This window comes from Bos javanicus, chromosome 4, assembly GCF_032452875.1.
Source record: "Bos javanicus breed banteng chromosome 4, ARS-OSU_banteng_1.0, whole genome shotgun sequence".
Classification (NCBI taxonomy): Eukaryota; Metazoa; Chordata; class Mammalia; order Artiodactyla; family Bovidae; genus Bos; species Bos javanicus.
The window spans coordinates 71,345,759-71,363,872 of NC_083871.1; the positions used below are offsets into that span (position 1 = coordinate 71,345,759).

The 18,114-nt window shown below is 37.0% G+C and overlaps 1 protein-coding gene across 4 annotated transcripts in view; it reads left to right on the forward strand.

Annotated features, from left to right (window-relative positions):
* SPMIP4 (sperm microtubule inner protein 4) overlaps positions 1-18,114 on the forward strand; it is a 40,070-nt gene that overhangs the window by 10,569 nt on the left and 11,387 nt on the right. For 3 of the 4 annotated variants that reach the window (XM_061414318.1, XM_061414319.1, XM_061414321.1), the window contains 5 exons: positions 1,059-1,235; positions 4,902-4,973; positions 7,070-7,099; positions 13,921-14,102; positions 18,020-18,108. In XM_061414318.1, the coding sequence (XP_061270302.1) occupies positions 1,059-1,235; positions 4,902-4,973; positions 7,070-7,099; positions 13,921-14,102; positions 18,020-18,108 (550 nt within the window). The remainder of the gene's footprint in view (positions 1-1,058; positions 1,236-4,901; positions 4,974-7,069; positions 7,100-13,920; positions 14,103-18,019; positions 18,109-18,114) is intronic. The other variant, XM_061414320.1, reaches the window with a different exon arrangement.

The window sequence follows — 18,114 nt, forward strand, 5'->3', positions numbered from 1 at the left end:
GTCACCAACCCCAAAGCTCTTTTTCCAGCATTTTAATGTATTTTTAGTGGGATGGTTAGTCTAAATAATTGACTGCCATTAGTGGAAACTGGAAGACATGAAATCCTTCCTAATTAGGACGCAGGTCTTTAGCCAGATTAATAGCTTTGTGAGGACTTCTCCCTAGCCTACAGTTTTCATATTGTGTCATAAGTAGCAGTCCAGGAAACAAATCAGTCTCTTTGGCCTTTTTCATTCACTCAGGCATGCAATTCATTTCACAGACATCCACTGAGTACTTCCTGTGAAGCATTTTTACAACAGTGAATATGTGTCCTTGCCCTTCACTCCCTTGTTGAGAAAGAGCAGAGAAAGTCATCTGAACCAGTTTTTAAGATGAGACTAGCCCTACCAGCCAATTTAGGAAATTCCAATGTCTTCAACCTACTGAATGGTATAGTTGTAAAAGGTGGAACAATTGGAGAATTATTTTCTATGGAAGGTAGTTTGTTGAATAGGGCAGTACTTCTAAAGTTTAGCATGCAAAGGAATCATCTGGAGGGCTTGTTTAAAACAGATTACATCTTAAAGGGGTGGGATGGGGAGAGGAGAGGGAGGCTCAGGAGGCAGGGGATATATATATAGATAACATTGTGACTGATTCACACCATTGTATGGCAAAAATCAATGCAGCATGGTAAAGCAATTTTCCTCCAATTAAAAAATAAAGAAAAACAGATTATAGGGCTCAACACCTCACTGCACCCCCTAATTCTGATTCCTGGATCTGGGATGGAGCCTGAGAATTTGTATTTCTAACAAGGTCCTTCTCTTGCTCACTTCCGCATTGTAGAAGTGCTAACAAGCTCTCTGGAATCTCTCTTACCAAGAGCATTAGTCCCATTCATGACTGCACCTCCTGACCTAGTCACTTCCTGAAGATCCCACCTTTTTATATCATCACATTGGACATTAGGATTTGAATACATAAATTTGGGGGCAGGAGGGATACAAACATTCAGACCATAGCATTCCACTCTGAACCCATTAATATTTCAAAAATCTCTCTTTGTATGCAGGTATCAGAAATTCAGACAGTCACTCCAACGATGTAGGCTTCCATGGGGTGCTGAAAGGGAATATGGAGGGATGATACCCATTTCGCTCCCTGAGGAACACAGGCCGAAATGTGAACCTCCTAGAGTCATGGGCAAAGGACATCAGCATTATGGATTTGGTGGAGAAATCTGGCCAAGGTAAATGAACTTTCAGTCTCTCACATAGAGGTCATTGTTATTCAATTTTCTGTATTTCTATTGTGAGTCCTTTGTTAACTTAAATCTACTTCTGAACTTTTATTATTTATGAAAAGAAACAGATGGGAACACTAATAATATAATTTCTAATTGTGAAGTCAGTAAAAAATATGTTATAAATATCTTTGCTCTCCTTAGAGATGTTTATGTGATCAAAATTTTTGATTAATCTAATTCCCTTGCTAATCATATTTTATCTAAAACTAAGCAACATTCCTGAGAGAGATTAATTTTTGGCTTGAGCAAATAGATGGCCTAATTTCTACAAATGTTGACTTTTGAATTCTATTTTTTTAAAACCATCTATAAGTCATTAGAATCTAATGGGCATTGTTTTCAAGTATTAAAATATTTCAATCATCATTTATGTCTTAAAGTTACCCTCTCAGCAAATGTATTCAAAGGCCAGTTAAAACTGAAGATAAAGCACACACACACACAAAATCTGAGCAGTAAATTAAATGTCACATTAACTATTAAGTATGAAATTTACTCAAAACAAAATCCATTGAAGCTTCTCCACACAAAGCCCGCTTACTCCTGTTTTATCTAACAATCCTGGCTACCTAGCTTACTGACAATCTAGCTAACTAGTTTTTTATTCTAAAGCAGTTAAAATAAATAAATAGGCTACAGCTAAAGAGGAAAACAATACCAGTAGGGACATGTGGTAGCCTTATGAAAGCCTCAGTAAAGTAATAAAAAGCAGACAAATGAAAAGTCCAATTGGAAAGATGCAAATATTGACACATTGAAGATAGGACCTCAAGTTCATTAATTCATTCAACAGATTTGTTTAAGCCCCCACTCTTGTGGAACTTACTTTCTAATATAATATAGATTTTTAATATCTTTGTAAAATGGAAATTGTTATCCTGGTTTTACAATAGAGACCCAAGAGGTTTAGTACCTTTCCTTCTGACACAAGAGGGTCAGACAATGTGAAGTTTCAGAATGGGGATCTGAATTATACAGTTTGATAATGTTAGTACAGTTGGCTAACGTTCTTTTCATCTGTTCATTCATTCACTCATTCCAGCTATTCATTTATTCAGTCATTTGAATATAGCAAGCATTGTTGAGATTAAGGTATAGCTCTTCATGGAGTTTATAGTTCTGGTCCCCAGAATTTGTGTATTAAAAAAAATGTACAATATCCTAAAAGACTTAGAAGTATATTCAGAATAATAGTGTGTAAAAAGAAAGCAAAAGACTAGCTTCTTATAAGAAAGAAGTCTTAGTGTCTTACAGAATGCAGCCCTAGGATACTTAGGAAAGGAAATATTTGTTCCAATTAGAATGTCAATCACTCCTGACTCAGAAATGCAGGTTAATATATTCGGTTCTTGTCACACCCTTTTGTGTTAAACGTTACCATTTTTATCATTTAAATGTTATCATTATCATATTTATCTCTTAAAAATATTTCAAGTTCCCTTGCCCTCAGCCCGTAGGAATTTATTACCTGGTGTGTGTGTGTGTGTGTGTGTGTTAAGTCGCTCAACCGTGTCTGACTCTTTGTGATCCCGTGGACTATAGCCCACCAGGCTCCTCTGTCCATGGAATTCTCCAGGCCAGAATACTGGAGTGAGTTGCCATTCCCTTTCCAGGGGATCTTCCTGACGCAGGGATCGAACCCAGGTCTCCTGTATTACAGACAGATTCTTTCACTGTCTGAGCCACGAGGGAAGCCTTTACCTGGTGGGGCAACTCCAAATTTTGTCCCTGAAAGATTTCTAAGCATCCCTTGGGGCTTCCCTGGTGGCTCAGTAGTAAAGAATCTGCCTGCCAGTGCAGGAGACACGAGTTTGATCCTTGATCAGGGAAGATCTCATATGACAAGGAGGAACTAAGACCCTGATGCTGGGAGGGATTGGGGGCAGGAGGAGAAGGGGACGACAGAGGATAAGATGGCTGGATGGCATCACTGACTTGATGGACATGAGTTTGAGTAAATTCCGGGAGTTGGTGATGGACAAGGAAGTCTGGCGTGCTGCGATTCATGGGGTCACAAAGAGTCGGACACGACTGAGCGACTGACTGAACTGAACTGAACTGAAGCATGTGTGAGTTAAAGAGTGTTTGATAATCTCTCTACATTCAAATCTCTCAACCTTGCCATGAACCTAAAACTGCAATCTAAAGATTGTAAATATGGATATATCTGATTCTTTAAATTTCTCATAGTGTTCCACAGTATGGATGTATTAAATTATTTAGCCATTCTTGTATTTTCTTTTTCTTCTTTTGTATTAACTAAATGTATGAATATCTTTATACAGGCTTCCTTGAACTCAGTACACAAATGTTTCTCCAGGGAAAATTCTAAGTAGAAGTTATGGATCATAATATATGAATTATTTTTAATTTTATCCCCCAAATGCTTTATATTCCCAGAGTAGTATCTAAAAGTATCCATTTTGCCATATTCTTAGCCAACTGTACTAACATTATCAAACTGTATAATTTTTGCCTATCTAAAGAATAAAAAGTTTATCTTGATTATCAGAATGCATTTCTCTGATTAGACTGAGTACTTTTTTCTTACATTTGTTTTCTTATTTTTGACTATTTATATTTCCTTTCTGTTCTTATTCTTTGCTCATTTTTATTGCTTGTCTTTTAGCTATAGATTCTTACTGGTTCTTGATGTTCTGGATATTAACCCTATATGTATCTATTATAAATATTTTTTCTAATCTTTGTTTTATTTGAGCTTTTTTTGCTGTCTTGTCTTAATTTTTTTATAAATTCTCTGTATCTTTTTTTTTAATTTTTTCTATTATTTATTTTTGGCTGTGCTGGCTGTGCTGCACAGGCGTTTTTCTAGTTTTGGCAAGTGGGAACTACTTTCTAGCTGTGGTGTGTGGGCTTCTTGCCGTGTCTTCTCTTGTTGCAAAGAATTCCATGGACAAAGGAGCCTGGTGTGCTACAGTCCATGGGGTCGCAAAGAGTTGGACACAACTGAGCGACTAACACATACACACTCTTGTTGTGGAACACAGGCTCTAGGGCACGCAGGCTTCCGTAGTTGCAGCATGTGGGCTCAGTAGCTGCAACTCCTAGGCTCCAGAGCACAGGCTCAGTATGTTGGGGTGCATGGGCTTAGTTGCTCCTCAGTATATGGGATCTTCCCAGATCAGGACTCGAACCCATGTCACCTGCATTGACAGACAGATTCTTTACCACTGAGCCACCAGGGAAGTCCTTTTCAAAAATTTTTCATTTGATGTTATCAAATTTCCTTTTGATTTTTGAGTTTTTAAAAATCTTATTTAAAATGTTTTCCCTACCACCAAGAAAAAAACATATTCCTATATTTTTTTTAATATTTTTATGCTTTTCACCAATTCCTTAGATTTTTAATCCATCTGAAATTATCTCTTTGAATAGTATGAAGTTGAAATCCTTTTTTCCAAATGGCTAGTGAATTTTTCCTGCATTGTTTATTAAAAAATAAGCCTTTTCCCACTGATTTAAAATGCCATCTTTTCATATACTGAATTACCACGTATACATGGTTGTATTCGTCTATTTATCTTTTACTATCTCACCATTACACTGCTATTAAAAAGATGTTCAATTTAATCTGTTCTTTCTTTTCAGAAAGCTTCCTATTGAACAATTTTATTACTTGTCACAGAACAAAAAAAGTGACATCTACGGAAATGATTCTTTGTAAGTTTGAGGTTTCTTTTCCTTATGTGAAATCAAATAACATTTTTAAGTGGAAATAAGTTATATGCAAAATTTTAATAGTCCCCAAATTTTCCTCAAGTCTAATGAACTTCTAAACAAAAGTCTTCCTTTTTTTAAATAGATCATTGACTATAGAAACCAAGACCAATAGAACAAGAATAAAATAAATAGACTAACACCTACTAATAGTTTGTTGCATTTAAACAACAAAAAAATTGGAAAGATGGAATAGTAATGTTCAAAAAGATTCATACAGGTCCTCTTGACCCATTTCCCTGTCTTTGACTTTGTTATTCAATCTAATAAAAATCTGTTACATTTTTTAAGAGGGTCATAGAAAAAGCCCCAGTGCCCTCAATAAAAATTTTAATCAGAATTTTATGAAAGTGGTTTGTTATGACAATCTACAAATAACTCTTGATAAAGTTACTCTGTAAGTTTCTCTTTTGGATAAAGAATACTTAATTTACTCTCTGCTTAGAGGAATTATTTTCTAGTATATTATTTTTTGCTCATTGAAATAGTTTGTTGTAGATATTACAAAGGCTCACTTTGTAATTTTCAGATAAAATACTGACAGCACTGACGTAAAAATGAAAATACTATTAGTTCTGTTTATAGGTGATAAATTAATATAGAGTTCAGCCACAAGAGGGAGCCAAAAAGTTATGAAATTTGTGGTTGCTAGGCCTTTTTCCCTTTGGGATTAATAAACTGAAAAGCAGAGAGTGGCAGTAAAATCATGGATAGGTTCAGGTCAAGGAATTCGTGTCTCTGAGCATTTTTTATTTTCATTTTATCCTTTCAAACTTTGAATTTTTAAAAAAGCTTTTTTAAATTTTTATTCTTATTTTTCCATTTTGTTTTTTTAATTGAAATATAGTTCATTTACCATATTGTATTAGTTTCAAGTGTATAGCAAAGTGATTTCAGTTATACACACACACACACACACACACACACACAGTTTTTTCCATGTTGAATCAAATTAATTTTAGGTAAGTACTTGTCAAAATCAGCTAAATGAGAAAAGCCTTAAATGCTGATTTAATGTTTCATATATAATAGTCAATCTGGTAGCTCTCGATCTCATAGATTCTTACATTCATTGCTTTCTATCCCCTACTCAACCAGAAATTTAACTGGAAGGCATGCTTTTTCTTTTTAGTTCCAACAAACTTAGAGTCCAAATAAAGATATAAACCTTTTAAAGTGCATGTGGATTGTGTGTTTACAATACATTATAGACTGATAAAATTATATGGCTTATGTACCACTTTCTAAATAGAAGAACATATAAAAAAGCAAACAGTATATTCAATTTTACTGCCTCTACTATTGATTGATAGCATTCTGTTCATTTTTCATAACTGAACTATTTCAGAAATATTTGTATAGGCTGAAACTAATTGTGAAATCCAATGAAAGTTGATGACAGTCCTTCTCTAGTGTGGACTTTGTCCCTGGGCTGCAGTGTTATTTCTTGGCACATAGAGCTCAGAGCAATTAGTAAATACACAACCTTCTAATAGTGAAGTGATTCAGAAAAGGCATGCCTCTGAGAACTCGTTCAGTTTTGTTCTAGCCTCTCTGCAACTGGGCAACATCTACTCTCGTGAGAGGTGAGCAGTTCTGGGCAAAGGGCAAAGCACACACTGTACTTATATGTTTTCTCCAACCAGGCCACATTCAGGTCACTTTAGGTCATGTAATTGCACCACACGCATGGTGTCAGGCTACCTCTGAGCACTTCGGTGCTCTGCCTATGAGCGTGAAGTCAGTAAAAACTAAAGCTCTATTATCATTAGAATAAGTTAGAAATGCAGAACGAGTGGTGAGTGGGGCTGAAGTTAGAATAAGCGTAATGGAAAAAATTGACCAACAGACAACTGAGATATGAGAATATCATATCTGTCTGGTTAATACTCAGTGTTCCGGAAAGTCAGTCAGTATCATAACAACTCTGTAGTTTGCAAACGGGATACTTCTTTATTCTTAAGCAAGTTGCTAATAGAAATGTGAGCTTTTAAAAGTCCTTAATATAAATTAGGGTTTGTTTCCTGTTTTTATTCTAGGCTGCCCAAACCACCTAATTCAACAGTAGGGTAAGTAGACAACTATATTTTCCTTCCCTGTTATAATCAAGAAAAAAATACTGGCCATCTATATGTCTTAGACAGTGTAAGGACAAGTTATACTTTTCATAGTTTTTTTTCTTTTTTTTTTTCTTAATCAGGCAAGAGAAGAGGCTGATACAAGTCCAAAATAACAGCATTACTGATTTCCCCCAATTATATTCCCGACTTATTTTTTAAAGTAAACCTTTAAATTTAGTACTATTTTATATTTACAAAATTATTGGGAAAATAGTACAGAGATTTCCTATTTACCTCAGAGCCAGTTTCCCCTATTATTAACATCTTATATTAGTATGGTACCTTTGTCCTATTAATGAGCCAATAGTGGTGCATTAGTATTATTTAGATTTCCTCAGTTTTCCCCTAATGTCCTTCTGCTATTCCTAGATCCTATCCAGGACACCACAGTACCTTTAGTAGTCATGTCTCCTTAGGCTCCTTTTGGCTTTGACAGTTCCTCAGACTTCCCTTTTTTTTTTAATTAGCTCAGGGGACTTTCTTAGTGGTCCAGTGGCTAAGACTCAGTGCCCCCAATGCAAAGGGTTCGATCCCTGATCAGGAAAACTAGATCCCATGTGTTGCAACTAAGACCTGCCACAGCCAAATAAATAAAAATAAATACTTTAAATGACCTCAGTAGTTTTGATGATTATCTGTCAGGTATTTTGTAGAATGTCCCCCAATCAGGATTTGTCTGGTGTTTTCCTCATGATTAGATTGCAGTAGTATGTCTTAGGGAGGAGGACCACAGAGGTAAACTGCCATTTTCATCATATCCTATCCAATGCATAACTTATCACTGTTGATGGTAACCTTGATTACCTAGCTGATATAGTATTTATGAGGTTCCCCTAGTGTGCGGTTAACCTTTTTTTCTCCTTTTCCCATCCTATCCTCTTTAGAAGAAAATCACTATGTACAGCCCACACTTAAAAGTCTGGAATTATACTCCACGTCCTTGAAGGCAGGGTATCTGCATAAATTATTTGGTATTGTTTTGTAAGGGAAATGTGTCTATTCCTCCTCATTTGTTTAATCACTTACTTAACCAGTATAGACTCATGGATTTTATTTTGTACTCGATGCTTTAGTAGCAGTACTGTACTACTGTATTTTGTCATTCAAATTGGCCACAAGAGCTCTTTCAGTTGGCTTCTATACCCATACCCCTATGGTTGGGGGCACTGTGTATGAGGGTTTTTGGTTTATTTTTCTGTTCTTTTCTTTGTTTTTGAGTAGTTCATCACTTATCACTGTGGGGCTTTTTCTTTTAGCATTTCCTTACTTTCTGGCAGTACAAGATGCTTCTGGAGTACAAGATGCTCCATCCTGTTTATGTCCTGCCCCAGCTCTAGAACCAGCCATTTCTCCAAGGAGCCCAGCTCCTTCCCCTGGAGAATGGTATTAGAATCCACTATCGGAGTGCTCGGTGTCCCTGATGCCGTTAGAGTTCCTATCAATCTTAACTGGAAATGCTAAGCTGGCATTTAAGAATTGTATTCCAGTTAAAGCAAAGATCTACTCAAAAGGCTATTAAAAGTAAAGTCTAGGTTCTTTGGGGTTTTATTTTTTAAAAAAAAACTATATGAAGACCTCTGTTTTGGACTTTTCAAATTCTCTTTGTGGCAACATGAAAAACAAAAAGTAAAGTCCTTTTTTGTTGGTTTTATTTTTTTCCTCAGATGACCTTATAGCCTGTTAAGTTCCAAAGTCTCTTTTCCCTTTGACCTCAACTCCTCAAACATACCCTTGGAAGAGCTGTGTAGTGTTTTGATAAAAATCTTGGTAGACCTGCTCAATAGAGCAGACTGAGTCCAGAGACAGCTCATGCCTCTAACTGAATTATTCAAAGAGAAACTGAATTCCTTTATTTAAATGTGTATGTAGTTAAGCGAGTGTTTTATATTCCGCCTTTTCCTATTATTTCTTCTCTATTTATGGACACAAAATGAAAAATAATATTTATAAATCATTTAATATAATTATAACAGGAATATAATTATTTTCTACATAGTCTTAGTTTAAAGGAATAAAAATACATTCTGGTCATTGGTACTCAAAACCTGAATGGGTTACAACTTGAAAATTTAGTTGAGGGTATAATTTGCAATTTTTTAACTAACAAAAATAATATATATAACAAGATATTAAACGAAATTCCATAATATACCTCAACTCAAGAAACACAGAGTCCATAGCTTTCAGGTCTTAAAAGTAAAAAACATTTTCCTAAATCATTACCAGATATAACTTAATACTGTTTGCTAGGAATATATATTACTAGAATCTGAAGGGAAAAAAGTTTTGCCTTAATCCTAAGTGATGAAAATTAATGGGGGCCACTTGCTGCCTTCCTAGTCCTACTTTTACCCCTTCTACACAAAGCCAAAATCCAGGCCACACCCAAAACCAGAAGATCCTAAGAACTACAGATACACATTTTGCAATTTTACTTTCTATTAAGAGGATCAATCTCAGAAAGAAAAAGCTTATCGAATTCTTGTGATTCTTTTTTGTGATTTATAGTCTATAGGGATGCAAAGAATCGGATACAACTGAATACACACACACAGCACAACAACAAACTCTTGGCCTTTGGAATTTATTTTCTAAATTAACAAATTAATCTCTGCTTTCTGGTGTCTCTGTGACAAAAACAAGATATAATGAAAAGAAATGTAATGACTTTTGTTCAGGAAGTTCTTACCAATATCAAATTAGTAAGACATGGGGTCGCCTTGCCCTGGCCTTTGACCTGGAGCTAAATACTTATCAGCAGATTATTCTCTCAGAAAGAATGTAGATAAAGCAGTTAGCAGAGGGCCTGGCATGTGTTTTATTATCATTGTAGTTAGCATTTAAAGGCAAAGTTCTCTGAGTGTAATTCCTACTCATGTAGCAGTTTCAATGTCTGAGGATCTTCCAAGATTGCCTACTGGGATATTTTCTAGGAACAGGGAGCAGATAGGACCATTTTTGGAAATATTCATAACCACATTTCCTTAAACCACATCAAGTCCATGGGAAATGGTAACAGAAGTTCCAAAAAAAAAAGAAGTTCCAAATTTAATCCCACTGATTCCACATTCCCACTGGTTCTTACACCTCAGCTCAATCTGGCACATCCTGGAAAGAACCCAGGAGAATCAAAATGAATTTTCTACCCAGAAAAGTTGCATACATTAAAAGTCAATTAGCACTAAGACAATTACTGCATTCAATTTACTCCATTAACCATTCTTCTCTGTATGTTTTATGACTCAGGTCCCCTGGCTATTGGACAATATTAGAAGCCCAGCCTTTCTCATTCATTCCTCACTGTCCCTAGGATCTCTTTGTTTCTCATCCAGGTCCCCTGCTTCCTGAGTGATCTACCTGAAGGTGAATGAGCCAAGCCCTCAAGGCTTTGCATGTGCCTTGAACAAAACCCTCCCTTAGAACCTAGGTTTTACTAGCCTACAGGAAACTCCAGCCTTTCCTGACTCAGGTAGACTGGACACTCTCCATGAGCACAAACATGTTTGTTCCTGCTTTATTTGCTCAAACGTTAAATGCTCACTTATTTTCAAGCATAATGGTAAGAAATTAATTCCTCTTACAAAGGGGACACAGTTCACTATAGAACCATTGAAGCAGACACTGGAAATATTTATCTAGAAGAAATGAAAATCATTGCATAGCATGTAAAATGAAGTACAACCAGTATTGCTACAGTGAAAGACCAGTCACTACTTCAATGTCTTCATGATTCCCAGGGACATCAGTTAGCTGGAATCCAGGAATGTCCTGATTCTGTGTTCTCATGTCGTCATATAGTTGATGACGTTATACCTTGTTCCAAGCTGTCCAGTAGATGATGTGGCACTTATAAACTGGAAAAGTGTTTAGTGGCTAGCAATAAAATAATGCTATACCAAATTCAAAAGTGTGTTCAAATGGGAGAGCCTGCCACAAGGGCAAGAAAACCAGATCACTTTACACAAAAACAAAAATAGATGACTGGCCTCAGAAATGATTTATGCCTGAAGTCCAGGCTTTTTCTCTTACAAATCAATCTTAACTTCTTGTGGTGTCCGTAAGAGACCAGGAACTTGTTAAGAATCTGAAGCTATGAGGTATTTCAGAGAGCCCACCAAGATGCCAGGGCTGCTGAATTCAGTACAGGTTTGCATCAGGGTGATGAGAACAGATGGCCAAACTAACCAAAAACGACTGCTACTGAAAAATGTTCTATGATGCAAAAGCAATGAGACATTTTAAAATGTTTCTTATAGAAATTATTCTCATTCTTTCATAGTCACACCATCCATAGTAACTTGCAAAAGCTATTATATAAATCCTTCCAGTACTTAGATGGAAAATAGTGATAGAAAAATCTCAGTAACAAGACTATCACATAAACATTTGTGGCATAACCTATACATTTATTTCAGCCTGGTAAATACAGACATCACACAGCTTTCCCATAATTTCTGTGAGTTCTCACTGTGAGCACTAGAAATGCAGTTCAACTTTCAAACCCTTTCCCTAGCTCTTCTCCCATAAAAGCCCAGAGCGCCTGTACTCCTGGAGCGTGTTTTCTATTTAGTTTGCATATGCTCTATTGGAGGTCTGAATTATCTGGTTATATTTGCTGGGAAAAAAACAAACAAATTTATGGTCTCATGGTTCTGAAGACTAGAAATTCGAGATGAAGATTTCAGCCTGTTTTAAAACTGTATTTTCTACTTATATATAACACTTCTTTGTTCCTTGGACTTCCTAATTTTGATTCTCCTCTAATTTAGATAACTCTCACACAGGTTTTTTTAAACCTCTGCTAGTTCTTTTTAAGAACTCTGCTTATTCTTCAAATGAGAAGAAAATTGTATCCCTGTTGTCTTTTTAAATTGTTGGGTTTTTTTTTTTCATTCAGTATACTAGCTATTTTTGGCTTTTTGATCTCTAAACAGTACTGTGTACGCTGTGTATATAAACAGGCAGTATATTTTGTTGATTGATTGCTTAAAGAAACAGATGGCCTGGTTGAGTCCAAGATGGTAAGGGATCATTTTGCCCGTTGAAATTGAATGCCTAAAAGGATTCCATAAAATGAAGTACGGGGATTCTCTAAAAATAAGATGCAGAAATGGAAAGCAACTAGAAATTCTTCCTGTAGTGTTCCAAAAACTACAAAATTCATATATCTTCCACTTTCATATTTTTATATCAGTAGCAAAATATATGCACTGATAAAGAATTCACTACGATTTATTTTTTTAATATAAATTTATTTATTTTAATTGGAGGCTAATCCTTTACAACATTGCAGTGGTTTTGCCATACACTGACATGAATCTGCCACGGGTGCACATGTGTTCCCCATCCTGAACCCCCCTCCCACCTCCCTCCCCATCCCTCTGGGTCATCACATCCCTCTGGGTCATCCCAGTGCACCAGCCCTGAGCACCCTATCTCATGCATCGAACCTGGACTGGCGATTTGTTTCACATATGATAATATACATGTTTCAATGCCATTCTCCCAAATCATCCCACCCTCTCCCTCTCCCACAGAGTCCAAAAGACTGTTCTATACATCTGTGTCTCTTTTGCTGTCTCACATACAGGGTTATCATTACCATCTTTCTAAATTCCATATATATGTGTTAGTATACTGTATTGGTGTTTTTCTTTCTGGCTTGCTTCCCTCTGTATAATAGGCTCCAGTTTCATCCATCCCATTAGAACTGATTCAAATGTATTCTTTTTAATGGCTGAGTAACTCCAATACTTTGGCCACCTCATGCGAAGAGTTGACTCATTGGAAAAGACTCTGATGCTGGGAGGGATTGGGGGCAGGAGGAGAAGGGGACAACAGAGGATGAGATTACTGGATGGCATCACCAACTCGATGGACACGAGTATGAGTAAACTCCGGGAGTTGGTGATGGACAGGGAGGCCTGGCGTGCTGCAATTCATGGGGTCACAGAGTCGGACACGACTGAGTGACTGAACTGAACTAAACTGAATGTTTCATTGTGTATATGTACCACAGCTTTCTTGTCCATTTGTCTGCTGATGGACATCTAGGTTGCTTCCATGTTCTGGCTATTATAAACAGTGCTGCAATGAACATTGGGGTACACGTGTCTCTTTCAATTCTGGTTTCCTCAGTGTGTATGCCCAGCAGTGGGATTGCTGGGTTGTATGGCAGTTCTATTTCCAGTTTTTTAAGTATTCTCTACACTGTTCTCCATAGTGGCTGTACTAGTTTGCATTCCCACCAACAGTGTAAGAGGGTTCCCTTTTCTCCACACCCTCTCCAGCATTTATTACTTGTAGACTTTTGGATAGCAGCCATCTGACTGGCATGAAATGGTACCTCATAGTGGTTTTGATTTGCATTTCTCTGATAATAAGTGATGTTGAGCATCTTTTCATGTGTTTGTTAGCCATCTGTATGTCTTCTTTGGAGAAATGTCTATTTAGTTCTTTGGCCCATTTTTTGATTGGGTTGTTTATTTTTCTGGAATTGAGCTGCAAGAGTTGCTTGTATATTTTTGAGATTAATTCTTAAAATAATATTTTTTATTCATTTAGCAAAATTAAGAAAATTTCATATGTTTTGTGATATCTATTCCACCAGAATGCTAACTCCATGAGGATAGGGCCTTTGGCTCACTGTCATACACCAGGGATTAGAACAGTACTTGCCACAAGGAGGGAGTCCCAATAAATATTGGATGATTAAGTGTTTTCCATTGCACTTCTTTCTATTCTGTTTTGTTTTCTCAACTAAATCTCAGGGAAATCTGCTCCCCGTATCCAATTGAACACCCCTACCATACACACATCTCCCGTGGAGCCATGTTCCCGACTTTTACATCACCCAAGGATCTCTACACTGGCATTAAAGCCCGAACCCAACAGCCATTCCCTCCCACGGTGCCAACAAAGCCTTATGATACAACAGTTTTGAAGACAAGAGGTAACGTGATTTCAAATCAGAACAGTATTCATTCTTTTTATATTTGAAGTTTATTCAATAATAAAATTAAACAAAGGAGCCCATTACAGACTAAATCAAATTCTCTGCAGATGCTCTTTACTTTTCTTTACAGAGCTTCCTATGATATAACCAGAAACCAAATATAAAATTAGATGCTTGTATTCTACTTGTGTTTTCAATGTTTATTTCCTTCCCATTCTCTCTATGGTTTAGCTTTGACAAGTTTCATTCTACCTCAAGTGATCAGCACAAAGGACAACATTTGGCTCAGAGGCTCAGTCTAGACATGCGTGTAGCTGTTGTGATAAAACTGAAAAGATCATCACTGAAATAAGACTCAGGAAATAATAAGATCAATTTAATCAATTCCTTTGAACACTCTGGAGTGTCTTTTCGCAGATGCAAAGTTTAGGGTCTTCCCAGATATGTTTCACTAAAGAGGATAGTAAGCTCGTACACTAGCCATCAATTCTATCCCATACTAGACACCTCAAAACAGAGAATAAATCTATGGAGAAAGACAAGATACTAGAGGGCCAGTAACTGAAGATGACAAAAGAGGTACATGGCAGACAGAGGTAAATATTTGTTAAATGAACTTTGGTAAGACCCAAGAACTACACTATAATGCAGTTCCTCTACATGAATATTTGGACCCTATATAAGAAGAGAATACTGCCATGATCAATATCAACCTCAGCATCGTATTAGGAGGCAGTAAATTTTGAAAGATATGGTGGAGTGTTTAAGAGCATGGATTAGGGAGTCCAGCTGCATGGGTAGCATTCTGGCTCTGCCATTTACTCACCACAGACCATGGCAAAGTTCCTTAACTTCTCTGCCTCCACTTCCCAATCTGTAAAATGGAATATTCAAGCCTACTTCATAGATAAAAGAGATTGTGTTAACAGCTACTATTTTTATTACATACTTTGCTATATATAATGATTTTAGTATGTGTATAGCATGCTGAATCATTCCATAAAAGGTAGTGAAAGCTATATCAAATATATATAGATATATATCTATATACATATATATATATACATGTATGTATATATGTATAGGATATCTAAGCAGTTGAAATTTTTATGATCTCATTAGGTAAATTATCAAAGTAAATTAATTTTTTCAATCCCTACATTTCATGCGAAGATGGGCTCAATACAGGACAGAAATGCCATGGACCTAACAGAAGCAGAAGATACTAAGAAGAGGTGGCAAGAATACACAGAAGAACTGTACAAAAAAGATCTTCATGACCCAGATAATCATGATGGTGTGATCATTCACGTAGAGCCAGACATCCTAAAATGTGAAGTCAAGTGGGCCTTAGGAAGCATCACTACGAACAAAGCTAGTGGAGGTGATGGAATTCTAGTTGAGCTATTCCAAATCCTAAATGATGATGCTGTGAAAGTGCCAGCAAATTTGGAAAACTCAGCAGTGGCCACAGGACTGGAAAAGGTCAGTTTTCATTCCAATCCCTAAGAAAGGCAATGCCAAAGAATGCTCAAACTACCGCACAATTGCACTCATCTCACACGCTAGCAAAGTAATGCTCAAAATTCTCCAAGCCAGGCTTCAACAACACGTGGACCGTGAACTTCCAGATTCAAGCTGGTTTTAGAAAAGGCAAAGGAACCAGAGATCAAATTGCCAACATCCGCTGGATCATGGAAAAGCAAGAGAGTTCCAGAAAAACATCTCTTTCTGCTTTACTGACTATGCCAAAGCCTTTGACTGTATGGATCACAATAAACTGTGGAAAATTCTGAAAGAGATGGGAATACCAGACCACCTGACCTGCCTCTTGAGAAACCTGTATACAGGTCAGGAAGCAACAGTTAGAACTAGACATGGAACAACAGAGTGGTTCCAAATAGGAAAAGGAGTACATCAAGGCTGTATATTGTCACCATGTTTATTTAACTTATATGCAGAGTACATCATGAGAAACGCTGGGCTGGAAGAAGCACAAGCTGGAATCAAGATTGCTGGGAGAAATATCAATAACCTCAGATATGCAGATGACACCACCTTTATGGCAGAAAGTGAAGAAGAACTAAAGAGCCTCTTGATGAAAGTGAAAGAGGAGAGTGAAAGAGTTGGCTTAAAGCTCAACACTCAGAAAAGTAAGATCATGGCATCTGGTCCCATCACTTCATGACAAATAGATAGAGCAACAGTGGAAACATTAGCTGACTTTATTTTGGGGGGCTCCAAAATCACTGCAGATGGTGACTGCAGCCATGAAATTAAAAGACGCTTACTCCTTGGAAGGAAGGTTATGACTAACCTAGACAGCATATTAAAAAGCAGAGACATTACTTTGTCAACAAAGGTCCGTCTAGTCAAGGCTATGGTTTTTCCAGTGGTCATGTATGAATGTGAGAGTTGGACTATAAAGAAAGCTGAGCACCAAAGAATTGATGCTTTTGAACTGTGGTGTTGGAGAAGACTCTTGAGAGCCCCTTGGACTGCAAGGAGATCCAGCCAGTCCATCCTAAAGGAGATCAGTCCTGGGTGTTCATCGGAAGGACTGATGTTGAAGCTGAAAATCCAATACTTTGGCCACCTAATGCAAAGAGCTGACTCATTGGAAAAGACCCTGATTCTGGGAGGGATTTAAGGCAGGAGGAGAAGGGGACAACAGAGGATAAGATGGTTGGATGTCATCACCGACTTGATGGACATGAGTTTGGGTAAACTCCAGGAGTTGGTGATGGACAGGGAGACCTGGCATGCTGCGGTTCATGGGGTCACAAAGAGTTGGACACGACTGAGCGACTGAACTGAACTGAAATTACTTAATTCTGAAATTACATAAAGTGCATACAATTAGGAAGAAATCACACAAATATGTGTTGAATTTATAAAAACACTTTTCCGTGCAGTTGTAGACCAGGGATTGAAGAAATACGTTACCACGTTAATCTTCTGTCTCAAGCATCTACCTGTCCTTGACCAGTTAGTCATCTTTAGGGGATTTTAAAAGATGAATATATTCTAATAACCCTAATAAATGAAACCTTTCCAGGAACTAGTACTACATTGGGTTTTCTACTCTTCCACTTATTTTAACTCTTCTTTTCTAGAAATAAGTAGAATCTAGGTTAAGAGAAAGGCTCTAGAACCAGATTGCCTAAATTTGAATTATTGCACTTATTCATTGTGTGACCTTGGGAAAATTGCTTATTTTCCTTGTGCCTCAATTTCCTCATTTGTTAAAGTAGAAATAATAGTACCTCCCTCATAGCACTCAGTACAATACTAGCAGTATAATACTAACATTTTAATAAATGTTCAATAAATGCCAGGCTTTGTTCTTATTACATATAGTGATGGGTATTCAGATCATGCTTTAATGTGGAGTTTATCATAGGACCAGAGGAAGCCAGGCTGTATTTGGTAAAGCTTCTCCAGCTACCACCAATACCTAAAAAGCTGTATTCTTTAAATGTTCTGTTTAAATACTTCTTTTGGTAAGCACATCCTAACTCCGTTTCTTGATATTTAAACAGAGAAAACCTAAAACAGGTGGTAGAGAAATGTATTTGCTGAGCCTTCAGAGACCAAAAAGAGTATCTAGAAAGAGATTTATGATTTACCTAAGAATCCCTTTACTTATGATTTGCTTAAATCACCTTTTTTTAAAAAAACAAGAACGGAGCAGTACTGCTGCCCCCTCAATCTGCTGAAGGCACCAGGCTTAGAGACTCATTCTTGCTCTGTGTGGCCCACATGCTGTTTACTAAGGGCAAGAGTTCAAACAGAGCTATAACTATACAGCTCAAATGTGTGCCTGAATTCCTCTCTACCTCCTATTATCTTGTTTGTATTTATGGCACCCAAAATCCTATTAATTAAAAGGCTGCTTTTCTGGAAAATTTCAGGTAACCCTTACAGATATGAACTGCTTGATTTTCCAATGGATTCCAAGAAGAAAGCATTGGTTTGGCCGGGTCAGCGTGTGTATTTTGACGTAAGT